At 39.0% G+C, this 14,459-nt stretch overlaps 9 protein-coding genes across 9 annotated transcripts; 4 read left to right on the top strand and 5 right to left on the bottom strand.

The window, feature by feature from the left end:
• Nucleotides 1-696: 696 nt before the first annotated feature.
• Nucleotides 697-1,251, top strand: MXR1 (peptide-methionine-S-sulfoxide reductase; the record flags this gene model as incomplete). The annotated part of the gene is made up of 1 exon (XM_037290421.1): nt 697-1,251. The coding sequence occupies one exon, from the start codon at nt 697-699 to the stop codon at nt 1,249-1,251; it is 555 nt and encodes a 184-aa protein (XP_037146316.1).
• A 76-nt stretch (nt 1,252-1,327) lies between these two features.
• MTC3 (Mtc3p) lies at nt 1,328-1,723 on the bottom strand (the record flags this gene model as incomplete). The annotated part of the gene is made up of 1 exon (XM_037290422.1): nt 1,328-1,723. One exon carries the CDS (start codon nt 1,721-1,723, stop codon nt 1,328-1,330), a length of 396 nt encoding a protein of 131 aa, XP_037146317.1.
• Nucleotides 1,724-1,904: 181 nt separating this feature from the next.
• OST5 (dolichyl-diphosphooligosaccharide--protein glycotransferase subunit) lies at nt 1,905-2,252 on the top strand (the record flags this gene model as incomplete). The annotated part of the gene is made up of 2 exons (XM_037290423.1): nt 1,905-1,925; nt 2,016-2,252. The coding sequence occupies 2 exons, from the start codon at nt 1,905-1,907 to the stop codon at nt 2,250-2,252; spliced, it is 258 nt and encodes an 85-aa protein (XP_037146318.1).
• A 43-nt stretch (nt 2,253-2,295) lies between these two features.
• Nucleotides 2,296-4,794, bottom strand: VID30 (glucose-induced degradation complex subunit VID30; the record flags this gene model as incomplete). The annotated part of the gene is made up of 1 exon (XM_037290424.1): nt 2,296-4,794. One exon carries the CDS (start codon nt 4,792-4,794, stop codon nt 2,296-2,298), a length of 2,499 nt encoding a protein of 832 aa, XP_037146319.1.
• Nucleotides 4,795-5,263: 469 nt separating this feature from the next.
• On the bottom strand, nt 5,264-6,613 carry SAH1 (adenosylhomocysteinase; the record flags this gene model as incomplete). The annotated part of the gene is made up of 1 exon (XM_037290425.1): nt 5,264-6,613. The coding sequence occupies one exon, from the start codon at nt 6,611-6,613 to the stop codon at nt 5,264-5,266; it is 1,350 nt and encodes a 449-aa protein (XP_037146320.1).
• Nucleotides 6,614-6,924: 311 nt separating this feature from the next.
• HG535_0G04790 (uncharacterized protein) lies at nt 6,925-8,727 on the bottom strand (the record flags this gene model as incomplete). The annotated part of the gene is made up of 1 exon (XM_037290426.1): nt 6,925-8,727. The coding sequence occupies one exon, from the start codon at nt 8,725-8,727 to the stop codon at nt 6,925-6,927; it is 1,803 nt and encodes a 600-aa protein (XP_037146321.1).
• Nucleotides 8,728-9,451: 724 nt separating this feature from the next.
• HG535_0G04800 (SAPS family protein) lies at nt 9,452-12,592 on the top strand (the record flags this gene model as incomplete). Its single annotated transcript, XM_037290427.1, has 1 exon — nt 9,452-12,592. The coding sequence occupies one exon, from the start codon at nt 9,452-9,454 to the stop codon at nt 12,590-12,592; it is 3,141 nt and encodes a 1,046-aa protein (XP_037146322.1).
• Nucleotides 12,593-12,739: 147 nt separating this feature from the next.
• On the bottom strand, nt 12,740-13,663 carry ERJ5 (Erj5p; the record flags this gene model as incomplete). The annotated part of the gene is made up of 1 exon (XM_037290428.1): nt 12,740-13,663. The coding sequence occupies one exon, from the start codon at nt 13,661-13,663 to the stop codon at nt 12,740-12,742; it is 924 nt and encodes a 307-aa protein (XP_037146323.1).
• A 187-nt stretch (nt 13,664-13,850) lies between these two features.
• Nucleotides 13,851-14,459, top strand: KEG1 (Keg1p; the record flags this gene model as incomplete). Its single annotated transcript, XM_037290429.1, has 1 exon — nt 13,851-14,459. The coding sequence occupies one exon, from the start codon at nt 13,851-13,853 to the stop codon at nt 14,457-14,459; it is 609 nt and encodes a 202-aa protein (XP_037146324.1).

The raw sequence follows: 14,459 nt of genomic DNA on the forward strand, positions 1-14,459 counted from the left end.
CCTGTTGTTGTTTCAAGCAAGCCAAACCTCTCGACGTTAATATTCGCGTCTGCTGCTCCAGAGATATCGGCACCTGCTATAGCACCGGCAATCAGTACACAATTTTTCGCGACCCTAAATAATTCTAGGTGTTAGCAGATTAATCTGTTTCCAGTTGTATAGCTGAACTTTTAATCTTAAAATGCAGTGCTTTTCCTATGTCCTTGTCAAAGCCATATTCATCCATATTCATGTTGATTCGGCTCTCTAGCACTCTCCACAGCACATGTTTCCCTCATCGTTTCTAATGATCCACCGCCTTCCGCGGCAAGTGCTTTCAAACAAACAGTTGTATAATATCGGCGATATAACAAGGAAAGCCAACAGATATCAAGTTCGCTGTAAGAGGCTAATTCTTCTTCAATACAGTGGTATATCATACTGTCACTAATGCAGAATCAAGACTTGATTTTTTGTATGCTATACGTATTGTATCACGTGCCCTTGGTACTGTGGCTTTCAAGTTGATATGTCCGAGTTTTTTCGTTTTCGGTATCGGACAAAATAGTCTTTAAGGGTACCTTCAACGTTTCAGCTTAAATCGTGAAACGCCTATGAAACACCTTTTATAAGCACTTTGAAACAGCTTGACACTGGTTGAGGTATATAGAGGGCTTGTTGAAACTTTGCTGGAACTTTTCGAAAGCTGCAGATTCTATGATGTCTACTGTTTCCAAGACCATCAAGTTTAACCCACAGACAGAGAAGCTGCTCACGCTGGGAGCCGGGTGTTTCTGGGGTACAGAGCACATATATCGCAAAGAATTCGGCGATAGGATTACCGATTATAAAGTTGGTTATGCCAATGGCGATGAATCTAAAAAGGATTTGAAAGATGCGATATCTTACAAAAGGGTCTGTGGTGGTGACACAGATTTCAATGAAGTTTTGCAGGTGTCATACAATCCCAAAACGGTCGGCATGAAAGAATTGGTTGATTTCTTCTTCAGAATCCACGATCCAACGACTTTGAACTCACAGGGTCCGGACACAGGCACCCAGTATCGCAGTTCCTTGTTTGCACATTCTCAGGAGGATCTACAGTTGTTGAAAGAGCTCAAAGCACAGTGGCAACCGAAATGGAACAACAGGATAAAAACAGAGGTGGAAATGATTCAAAATTTTTTCGACGCCGAGGAATATCATCAGTTGTATCTGGACAGGAATCCAAACGGATATTCATGTCCTACACACTACGTCAGGGACATGTAGTTGGTTACACACGCATATTTGCTATATACATGTATAATGAGTGCTATGTACAAGAGCTAATCGCCTTACACAAATGTTAATCGGGCTTCCTGAGCTCTCCGAGTTCTTGAAGTTTGGCATTAGTCCTTTTATCCTTGATCATATTTGTCACCGATACGCCCAGAGCTGTAAACAGGATGCCGCTAAAGAGGCTCTTCCAGATGAGGTAGCTAGGTGGTAATTGACCTGTTCCCGACGAAGATCTCGGTCCCCAGTCACCGTAGGATATGTAATAGACGGCTTTCATCTCGTTTTTTGACATTTTGTCCCAGTTGTCTTCCATTTTCCAATTCAGGTATTCGATGATTTCCTCCTTCAACAGGGGTTGTAATGTGCGCCACTTCGACGCTATTTCAGATACATCAGGTGGATTATAAGAAATCTGCGCGAACGTTCGCCTAACTATGTTATGGCGTTTCAATGCAAGTATCATTGTTCTTCTGATTTGAGAATCTACTGCCAAAACGCTCAAGTCTCATAAAGATCAAGTATTTTGACATCTCTTTCGCTCGCGCCGTGAATCATGAAATAAGTCAAAGAAAGGTTCAATAATAAAATAGATCTCTCCGGGGCTCAAATAAAACGAAACGAACACAACTCCAGAACAGTCCAAAATGGCTTATGAACAGCTCATTGTATGCTCTTTTATCTTTTCTTCCCAATAAATCTTCTTCCCTCTTTTTGTTCCTCATACTAACATCGAACGTGTCCTCTCCTCTCTCCAGAAAGAATTTAAGAAAGCGAAACCAATTGGCAACTCTGATCTAGATATACAGCCTAGATATGCAGCAATTGCTCTTTTTTTATCACTTCTACTGATTACTTCTGCTCTAATAACCGCTAATTCTAAAAAATCGTTTCCTTTAAAATTTATCACGTATACATTTCTAAGTGCAGGTGGTAGTCTCTTTTTCGGTCTTGGTGCCATTTATCTAGCCAATTCTGTTGGAGTTTACATTTGAATAGAATACAATAACCTTTGCTATGTACTATGCTATATATCTTCTAGAGATTTAATAGATCTTCGTCCATGTTTACAGTTTTATAATATCTAAGTTCAGTTCCGTTGAACACCACCGATCCTTCAGCTTCGTAGTTCATTAAAGTCGACAGCATTGCTCTGGTATAACTTATTACATTTTCAAGTTCACACTCGCTATCTTTCTGCAGGAAAGTCAGAACGCTAGTATTGACGGCTTGATATAATCTATCTTGTAGGAAGTCACTTGATAGATAGGCTGTCAATTCTTCCGGTGGCTCATTGATAGGGTCTTCGTAAGCTAGCAGGGCTGAAACATTACTTAACTGATTTCTGAATCTTTCTCGTAACTCTTGAGAGATGCTTTCATCGTAAACGAACTCTTTCGAGAGCTCTTGACCCTTGGTAACAATTTTTTCAATTGGATAGTCTTTGTGATTCAGTATAGTTAATAGGTATTGAGCCGTTTTCAATTCGAACAAGAGCTCAATGTTCTCTTGCAAAAGTCCAGGTAAATGCGTCTCAGTGTACTCCAAGCATTGAGAAATATTACCATGAGTAATGAAACGTCTCAGTTCTTGTCTTATATTCAGATTTTTCTCTTCTTTGATAATCTGTCTTTCGTTATGCCTCATGACAGCATTTGACTTGCCCTCATTGTCCTCCTGAACATCATTCTTTTTCAGATCCTTTAAAAATCCCTTCGCAACATCGATTAAACCCTCGTGTATTAGATAGTCATTGATCATAGTATGCAAAGTAGATGGTATAGAATCGTCACCAGTATTTAAAGTATTTATTTTGTCAACATTAGGCCTGTACATTTGGTCCTTTTCAGATCTGGAGTCACGCAGTATTAAGTCCGGATCAAATTCGCTATTACTGTTCTCCTCCTTCTCCTTTTCATCATCAATGTCCATTTCATTATCATTACGTCCGCTCTCTTCATTTACGTTTACTTCCTCATCCGATTCAAATTCGTTTGAAATATCATCGCTATCTATCGATCTGAATATATGTTTGTAAGATTTGGCCTTCCATCTTTGTTGATATCCAAGTATGTCGAATACAAACTCTTCATAAAGTCCAAAATTTGTCCTCACGGAGTTTCCTGGTTTCAATGCGATATATGGTATCAAGTTGAAATCATAGAAGTCAGTGAATGCAGTGCCAAGGCAAATACCATTTTTAGTGAAAAATATTGTACCGTTGACAAAATTGACACCACATCCTATAACATCATCACGTCCAAATGGTTTTGAATATGTTTTTGACTGTGAACTAGCAGTTATGGAACCATCACTACCACAGTATCCGAAAAAACCTTCGTCCACCCCCATTTTTCCTGCAGTCCCCATTTCTGGGGTGTTTACGGTAGCCTCACTCGTTGAACTACTGCCACGAAGTGACGATCTTAGACCCTCCCCGAGGTCAGATGTTTGAGTTGCAGTTGAACTACGTTCGTTTTCAGTGCGTTGTGACGTCGCGTCAGTGTCAGCATCTGACCAATACTTGTATCCAACAACTATGTTACTATTCTGAGCTCCTTGAGAACTAGTTACACTAAGCACTCGAATTTCGTAATAGAATAACCCTATTTTAGCTGCATGCAATGGATTATTTGCCCAAGTAACTGCGAAGTTATTTTTTTGGTTTCCCGAGAAAGAGTTTCGCGATCTATTTCTTGAAGAATAATTGGATCTTTCATATGCCAAATATGCTTGCCAATTAGGATTTGGTTTCAGTAATGAGACACCATCCGCTGATAAAAGAACGCTATTACTTGACTGAGTAGACCATTGACTTGGTAAATTATATTCGAGCATACGATATATGTCGCTGTTTGCTGTATTCTTTTTCGATTTGGGAGGGAACTTATGGCTGTTCAATGCTGGATAAAAGCACATTGATTCAGTATGCGAAGATTCCCTGGAGGAGTTAGAGCTGTTATTTCCTTCATCTGCTGCTACATCATCTTGATCATCGAGCTCATCCTCACCACGGTCAGACAAGGGTTGCCTATCTTCAACATATTCATTGATATCCTCGTTAATATCACTCATTTGTTCTTCTCTGTCAGCCTGGTTTAGGATTGATAAACGATTTTCCTCTGCAGAAGCATTAACATCATACAGCTCGCCGCCTTTCATCCTATGTATATCAAGCGAGTTGCCAGCAAATAAGGAAGACCTTCCAGGATAGAAATACTTATGAGCTTGTACCAAATACTCGTCATTAGCTGAGTCAAATGACAATGTTCCCAGGACACCCAAATTCATAAGTTTTTGCCATATCACTTTCCTCATTGCATATGAAAGCTTAGTAGGAGGGCGTCCCACACTAAAATCGTTCGAAACAAATCCACTGTTGATTGAAGTACTCTTAGAGCTCTTTAATTTGTGAAAGAGCTTTTTCTGTTGAAAGTAAGACGCCCATAGATAGTATGCGATTGGCTGCTGCAACAGATACTCCGGGAAAAGACTAGTGATGAATTCATAATCAACTTCGTCCATATACACTGACATGTTTGAAGCAGAGAACTCTGACGTTCTTACTTTTACTTCTGAGTCGGCAGCGATCTTTCACCACCTTGATTTGCTCCCTTTAAGCCAGGATGCTTTTACAAAGCGCTAATCACTAAAAACGTTTGTCAACTTGACATATTAGATGCATAGTAAAGTTTCCTGCAAGTAGATCAAACATTCGTATTTATTATGATTAACCGTGTTGAAGATTTGTCTATTATTTTCTATATAATATATACATGACAACCTATGAATTCAAATAGAGGTTAAAATAGGTAGTGCGCAGTATATCCAGAAATGAAAGGAATAAAAATATACAATGATTCAAAGTGCTCCAACTGTCATTAGCAAACCTGTGCGACAATGGAGCCTATTGTTCAGTAGAGTAAAATGCACAAACCGTTGAGTGTTTAGATGCGATAAAAGTTAGACAAAGAAAAGAGCAATAGTCGAGCACCAAGTGACCTGTCTAATATCTGTAGTGGTCAGGCTTGTATGGACCTTGTTCTTGAATACCCAAGTATTCGGATTGGACATGACTTAGGGTAGTCAATTTAACACCCAGGTTACCCAAGTGGAATTTAGCGACAGCTTCGTCTAAGATCTTTGGTAAAATATGAACACCTACACTGAATGGACCAGTCTTCTCGAATTCAACGTATTTCTCTCTGAATTGTTTGTCATCGGCCTTGAACAAAGCAATTTGTGCCAAAACTTGGTTGGAAAATGAACAGGACATGACAAAAGAGGAGTGACCAGTAGCACAACCCAAGTTAACTAATCTACCGTTAGCCAATAGGATGACATGTCTGCCAGAGTTTAGCAAATAACGGTCAACTTGTGGTTTAATGTTGACACATTCCTTAGCATTTTCTTTCAACCAAGCGACATCGATTTCGATATCGAAATGGCCAATGTTACAGACGATAGCATCTTCTGGCATTTTAGCGAAATGAGCACCTGTAATAATATCTCTACAACCAGTAGTGGTAACAAAAATTTGACCAGAGCTACAAGCTTCATCCATTGTTGCTACCTGGTAACCCTCCATAGCGGCTTGTAAGGCATTGATTGGATCGATTTCAGTAACGATAACACGAGCACCGAAACCCTTCAAAGCAGCAGCACAACCTTTACCAACATCACCGTAACCTGCAACGACTGCAACTTTACCAGCAACCATGACATCGGTGGCTCTCTTGATACCATCGATCAAAGATTCTCTACAACCGTACAAGTTATCGAACTTAGATTTTGTAACGGAGTCATTGACGTTGATAGCAGGAACCTTCAATTTATTCTCTTTGACCATTCTATACAAGTGATGGACACCAGTAGTGGTCTCTTCAGAAAGACCGAAACAATCGTTCAACATCTCTGGGTATTTGTCGTGAACGAATGAGGTCAAATCACCACCATCATCTAGAATCAAATTCAATTTTTTGCCGTCCTTGAAAGCAAATAATTGCTGCTCAATACACCATAAATACTCTTCTTCAGTTTCACCTTTCCAAGCGAAAACTGGGACACCAGAAGCAGCAATAGCAGAGGCAGCATGGTCCTGGGTAGAGTAAATGTTACAAGAAGTCCAGGTGACTTCAGCACCTAAGGCGACTAAAGTCTCGATCAAAACGGCAGTTTGAATAGTCATGTGTAAACAACCTGCAATACGGGCGCCTTTCAATGGTTGCACGTCAGCATACGCTTTTCTGATAGCCATTAGACCTGGCATTTCATGTTCGGCTAATTCAATTTCCTTTCTACCGAAAGCGGCTAGGGAAATGTCAGAGACTTTGTAGTTTTGAGCTGGTGCTGACATCTTTTACTTCTGAGTGTGTGTGGTATTCCTAATCCCTCTGTCAACTCAACTGTGTGTAAATCACTCTCAAAGTGCATGCTTTAAATACTTTCTCATTGACCGCTTCCCATGTGCTTTTTTTTCAGTTTTTCCAGTTTCGATGTCGTTTAGAAAAATTTTCAACGATGGAACCCAAACATGTCGCAGGCGCAGACCAGCATATCACTGTCGGCCATATGTCAGATGAAGAAAATCCATTAAATTATACTATATAGGTGCTTATACAGAGTGTAAGTATGTAGAGTTTGTATCGTCCCTGAGTTACGCGGGACTCATGCATGAGATTCCTTAAACTCCTCTATGAGAGGCGCTTGGCCAGCATGATCTTGAATTTGAGCTCGAACTTGACCTTGGCCTTGTTCTTGGTCTTGACCTTGTTCTTGACCTTGTTCTTGAGCTAGGGCTTCGCGAGCTTCCTCGGCGTTCTGTTGAGCTAACTGCTCCAATCTGAAATTCTCGCGTTCTTGTTTTTCACGCTCCTGGAAGGCTAAATTAGCTCTTGATCTCAAAATATAAGTGTATTCACCGGACTCCTTCGTAATGATACTGAGAATGTATTCCACCTTGTTGACGAATTCTTTCATTACCTTCAGCTCCGCTGGCTTACTGGCAAGCTCATCTCTTTGACTGATGACTTGCTTCTTGAGTTTCAAGAATTTTTTCCAGTTATCTGATGAAGTGGTAGAACTCTTTTCACTGTTTTCCAAATGACCGGCGATAACATCGATGTAAGCTAGTCTCTTGGACCATTCGCTGATCATTACGTCGCCCCACTCTTCATATACTTCCAAGATGTCTTCACGTATAACTTTAACTTTCTTTTCAACTTCATCGGTCAGATTTTTCAAATCACTTTGGATTTCCAACACCATTGCCTCTAGTTCAGTTTTAGTTTCGTTGAACATTTGACGCATCAAAGGCCTGGTTATGTATTGAGATAGTTTTGTGGTTCCAGACCGATCAAAGTAGATGATTTCGCCAGTTTTAGGATAGATTGATGTAGTACAGTTGATATCTTGAATAGCCCTTGTGATTTTCTGAAACTCGGTTTGAGATTTTTTCGATAGTACTTGTGTCTTATTTCTCAGCTCTGGTGCTAATACTTCGATTCTTTCGTCAACAAATTTGTCAGCGTCATCGTTGAAGGTCTTAATCAAGCTTCGAGACTGTCTATCGATCAAACTATACCAGGCATTGATCTCTTCTTGCAGCATCTCCTGCTCTGACACTTCTATGTTATTAGTCTCTGTCTTTGCTGTACCCGATGCCACCACACCATTCGTGTCATCCAAAGTCATTGTAACCACAACGGTAGATGTTAAAGTTTCAGTTTCAACGTCATCATAGTCCTCACCTTCGTCAGATTCTTCTTCTTCGTTTTCTGTTTCTGACTCAGATTCGGTATCGGTCTCCAATTCACTTTCGCTAGTGCTGACGAGTTCACGCTCTGCAGAATTCCTTACACTTATCAAACCATCGCCTATCCAATGCGAGGACTGGTAGTATACTTTTCTAAGCCCCCGGTATCCCTGTTCCATCGAAACTTTAGCCTTCTCGGTGTACGGCCTCAAACAGTGCAGAATAAACCTAGCCTTTTCCAGAAATGGACCAATCCTATTGTGGATCCTGTAGCAGTACTCGTCCAACTTGAGCTGGTACAGCAGCTTCATAATTCTTGGTTTGACGAAAACGTTGTAGTAGAACCGTATCTTTCGGGTCACAGCATTCAAACGCCTGTATACCCACTCTACATACGGCTCAGAATCGAAATTGGAGTACTGCTCCTTGACACACACCACCAATGGAGTGTAAACCTTGCGTTCTAGATCTTCTCCCAATCTCAACAACGGCGGTTTGATACGATGAGCATATTCGCTATGTACCGAAGTCACTGCTGGGCACAGAGTATTCCTGTAGATATCACTCTGTTCCAGTAGCTGATAATGCCACGTTTTTGGAGAAGTATAATGGCAGAGTTGAATCAGATCATTGGAACATTCCCTAACCGAACAATAGTAATGGAGGAGGACCGTGAAAGCCACTGCCAGTCCCACAAGTCTCGTCACCACTCTCATATTCAGCAAAAGCAGATTTCACCGGTCTCGAAAGGTTCGACGCTGAATACTGCTCCCAACTCTATACAATTGTGTAGCTTTTTTTATAATTTTATCAGTTTTGTTCTTTATTATCTTTGTAATCTTAATGGATTTATTCCCAAAAAAACAACAGAATTTCCCATTTTGGAGATTGTTGCTCAAAAATTTCCCAACATGGTACTCTGTTTCCTCTTTAGGGTCTTTTTTACCTTTTAGGAAGTTTTTCTCTTAAAGCTCTGCCGTCTTGAATACATAGAGCTTATTATACCTCCCTCAAGATGAATGAATATCATTTTAACATCATATGATATTCAATTTTGCAAGAGCATTAGAAGAGAAACAAGTGTTAGAAACCTTATTGGAGGATTTTTGTAGGACTGTAACGCGGGAACTTGGTGGTAAGGTTGAGACCGAGTGATATTATAGCAGTGCTCGTCAAGATATTGGAGGGTTGCTCTTTTCTTTTCGGTGGATTTTTTCAATAGGAGAGGGAGAGGTTTGTGAACTCTAATCAGGATTACAAATCAGAACGGGTATCATATAAAGGTACAAAGATCAATAAAAGCTGTGGTCTCTGTTGTCAGGTGCTATTTTTTGCGCCAGTGGTCTGATTGAGGCCCTGAAATTGACGGTACAACGGTGTGTAATTAGAGTAGAGTTCAAGAACTGAAAAAGATCTGCGGATCGCATACAAGTCAAGAAAATGTCATTTTGGCCGTTTGGGCAGAGCTACAACAATTCCAACATCAATAGGATTCTAGATGATTATTTTAAAGTGTTACACACTCTGGAGAAGTCTGATCCCGCAGTTGCCAAGTGCGTGCAGCAGAATTTTGATGGGAGCAACGGACTGAGTACAAACCTATCGAGCACTGCAAATAGAGATGAGATATCAGTGGGTGATCGAAGGACGCGGTCCGACGCGAACAGCAGCACCCAAAGGACGGAGTTGCAGAGTGGATTTGCAGAAAGTTCACTAACGGTAAACCCGCGGCCAGTGGGCTCAACAGATTCAAATTCGAGTTTTGAAAGTTGCAGCTCGAAGACAAGAACTTCCTCGTTCACATCGGGATCGGAATCGTCAGCGACTGATTCGGATGAAGATGATATAAATGCTGCGACTGAGCCTATGACCATAACGATCAAAAGTTTGAATAGCTCTTTTATCGATAAACTGTTGAATGAAACAGAGCTATTGAATGAATTAACTAGACAAAACAGCACATTATTAGATTTCATCTCTTTTGGGTTCTTCTACGATTCTGCTACTCATGCTATAGTGCAGAATATTGAATATTTAATCGATTTGATGATTGATTGTGTTGACAAAATGAAAATATCATCTGAAGATGTAATAAGTAGTCTACCGGATTTCATCACCCAAAATGATGACACAAAGTCAAACACGGATCATGTCGATGATATTGATGGAATAGATGGAATTTTAAATAAAAATAACAGTGCGGCAGAAGATAAGGATAAGAACTCTGACCGTGACAATGATTGCAGTGGCACTCAAGATGAACATAATAACACTTCCAGTAATGCACACGATGCCAATAATGAAAATGACAATGACGATGATGACAATGATGATGACAAGGACACTTATGACGACAAGCAATATGTCGATAACATAGCAGGTATGAGTGATAGTCCAGAGGAACCAAATTTTTTAACTAAGGCCACTATAATATCAGAAATTTTCTCTTTGGATATTTGGCTGATAACCGAGTCACTCGTAAAAAATCAAAATTATCTATGCAAAATTTGGTCTCTATTGAATAATCCAAAACTCGATTCTGAAAGATCTCCATTAGTACCAATATTTTTAAAGATAAACCAAAATCTTTTAAATACAAGGCAGGATCAATATCTGAATTTTGTACGGTCAAAAGATTCATTAGTGGATGATATGTTAGCTCATATCGAAATTTCTTTACTGATGGATTTCTTTTTAAAGTGCGTGGCTTCGGATAAAGTTGAAGCACCAACAGGTATAATAGAATTGGTATATGATCAAGATCTTATTCCGAAATGTTTGGGATTCTTAAATAATGACACTTATACTCCAGATATTCAAGCGTGCGCTGGTGATTTCTTAAAAGCTTTGATTGCAATAAGTGCCAACGCACCATTAGATGACATGTCTATCGGACCAAACGATCTGACAAGACAGCTTGTCTCTCCAGAAACAATTGATTACTTGATACATTCAATACTGAAGAAAAGAGGTGCTGCTTTGAATGTAGCAGTTTCGATAGTCATAGAACTAATCAGAAAAAATAATTCTGATTACGATCAGGTTAATTTATTAACTACCACAATTCAATCACACCCTCCTTCTAATAGAGATCCTATCTATCTTGGTTACATGCTGAGGGAATTTGCAATGGAGCTGCCAGATCTTCTGGAGATAATAAGAAATGAGGATGTTATGGGACAGGATAAGACGCTAGAAAATCAGTTACATGAGCGATACAAACCATTAGGATTTGAAAGGTTCAAAGTTGTTGAACTGATCGCGGAACTTTTACATTGCTCTAATATGGGACTAATGAATTCAAAAAAAGCTGAAAGAATTAACCGCGAGCGCGATAATTTCAGAAAGCAATTAACTATTCAATTACAAGACGCATTACAGGAACTAACCATTGATGAAAAACCTGGTGACAGAAATTCTGCTCAGACAGGCAGTAATGGTAGTTTAGACTTGAAAGAATCATCTTCGAGTAAAGAGATTGATAGCCACATTTTTAACGACAATCGTGATGACCATTATAATGATAATAATGCTGATGATAAACCTGATGATAAACTTTATGACACGAATTACGATGATGACGATATCAAATATGATAATGGTGAAATTACTTTAAATAGTACTGACGATTGGGGAGTCGATAATGTTGAATTGTCTCCGCAACGTAACTCAGGTAGCAATTATAACAGTACCGATGAGGAAATAGATGAATCGTTTGAAATACCTTATGTTAATGAAAATCAAAGTTCAAAATTAAGAAAATGCCCTACAATCGGTGATTTATTCAAAATTAAACTTTACGATACCCAAATCCTACCAAAGATCGTTGAGTTGTTTCTATCACATCCATGGAACAACTTTTGGCACAATGTAATTTTTGATATCATTCAACAAATATTCAATGGTCGAATGGATTTTTCTTATAATTCTTTTTTGGTCTATTCACTTTTTAATCTAAAAGGATCTCTTCGATTCATGCCCCAAGAATTGCCTAAAACTATTACAGGACAAGATTTTGGAATCACGAATGATTTCATTTTAAAAGGTTATAAGGACTCGTATGCTTTTTATGAAAAGAAACATATGAACTTGGGGTATATGGGACATTTGGTGTTGATTGCAGAGGAAGTCGTCAAATTTTCAAAGTTGTACAAGGTTGAGCTTATTTCACCAGATATTCACGATACATTGCAAGAGGAAGAATGGAATTTTTATACAGATAGTGTCCTTAATGATACGAGACTCATGTACTCAAAGATTCTTGGAGGTGGAAACTATATAGACGATGGAAATGGGAACATTATACCTCAATTAAACGATATGACAAGCGAAGAAGATACATCTCGAGCTAATTTGAGCGAAGGCGTCGAAGGCGTTGAAGGTGGACGTTTGATAAATGTTGAAGCCATCGAAGAACAGTTAGGATTTTCCACTGAATCTGATTTGCATGAGAAACTTCGCAGCTTATTGATTCATAATTCGGCGCAAGAGGTGGAAGCACAAAACAAGAAGAAAGGTGTAATAATTTTGGGACCGCCGCCGGAAGAGACTATGGCAGAGACCCCAAATAATTCAACTTGAATCGTAAAAATGTATTCAAATGTATCTGCTATTAATATTCTACACATCCAACTGATTCTTATATCTATCTCACAATTATATAGTTGTATATCTTACCAAAGGATTTTTACGCATGAGAACACAGTATTCAATCTTTTTTTATTGAGACTAACGCTTCTTACGAGAATATGCAGTTTCACCGCTAGGTAAAACCAGCTTTTCACGAGAAGTTGTAGGAGTATTCTTCTTCCGCTTCTTGATTTTTTTCTGGCCATTGTCCGCTGTTGATACTGATCCAGATTCATCTGAAGCTTCTGCCTCTACTCTCCCCTCTTTTACTGGTTCACTCTTTGAGAAAAGTCTAGTGACGGTCGATCTCCAGAAAAAGAGAGGTAGTTTAAAGAAGATAGTGTCAAAAATCGTGGGATCAGGAACATCCTTTGTCGATATCAGTGTTTTTTTACCGTCGGATTCCAATACATATACGTCACCCAAGGATACAAGTATTTCTTTCGGATCAGCATCTTCATACTGTTTGAAAGTAAGCATCCTCTCACCTAGTCCATTAGTGTCATCATTGTCCTTGCATTGTTTAATGAAATTTTCTATTCTTTTTTTGTTGCTACTATTCTGAAGCCTTAAAAGAACGTAATGAATAATACTGGCGGCAATAAAGATAAACAATGCTAAAACGCCAGTTTTTGGCTGCACTCTTTTGAAAAAGAAACCACCCTTGGAGTAATTATAGTCAGGAAACCCATTCCTTAAGTAATAGTCATAAGTCTTTCTACGAGAGTGATCTGAAAGAATATTACTGATAATGTTCAGCTTTTCGTACAGCTTTTTATACTTTTTGTTTCTATCAGGATGATATTTCTTTGATAGCCTTCTTAAATTCTTGACAATCTCCTTCGAGGTTGAATCTCTCAATTGAGGCAGCTTTAAAAATTTGTAAAAGTCCATATCAGGGCCATATTTCTTCAAAAGTTCACCTTGAACCTGAAATATTTCAACTTCCTCAGGCGTGAAGCCATAAACAACTGTCGCACTAGCCAAAAGCAGACAGCAGTACATCAATATCCTAAAGACCATATTAGCTCGGTATCACAAAGAGCCACTCGGCTTGTGTTTACTTTTGCCATCTGGTTAAGTGATTTGAAATTTCCATTTTTTTAATAAACACGTATTGAGAAAGCGTTAAACATAAGACAATAAAGGCATTTTCGGCATAATCTAATTGATAATAGAAAAAACAAGAGATATCAGAGGTCATTACGCGATGGCGTCTCAAAAGTCTGTTCCCTTTATTTATAAGCTCTACCAGCTATTCAGGATATTATCCACATTGGTGTATTTCTCCTTGGTCATGCGATGGATGGTCTTGTTTCCTTTGGTTGGGACTAAATTCCTTCCAGGAGGCATTCATGAGTATCTGTGCTATTCGATGGTACTCTGCAGTATTGGTGAGTTTTTACTGTCTTTGAAATTTCACGGGTTCATAGGAGGACTGTGTTCAGCTACTTCCTTGAAGGACTTTAATTTCTTATACTTTGTGTTTGTAATGCACTACTACGATGATTACGAGTTTGCCCAAGTTTTGAAAAGTGCAGCATATTCCGCATTTATTTTAGGATTAGGATTTTCGCAGGCGTATTGCCACTGGTGCAATCTTTTCAAAGGTATCAAAAGGAGGAAGTTTGGTATTGTATGGAAATTCATGACATATTTGATGCTGCCATTGTTGTATATCAGTGAGTTCTATTTATTATTACTAAATGTACAGAACCCAAGCTTCCACTCTACCCCTTTGCTCGACCTTTTTAATAAGGTTGTGCTCGTTTTGTTTTTACCTGTTGCATTATCATTTTATAGAAATCAGCATTTCTAA

This window comes from Zygotorulaspora mrakii, chromosome 7, assembly GCF_013402915.1.
Source record: "Zygotorulaspora mrakii chromosome 7, complete sequence".
NCBI lineage: Eukaryota > Fungi > Ascomycota > Saccharomycetes > Saccharomycetales > Saccharomycetaceae > Zygotorulaspora > Zygotorulaspora mrakii.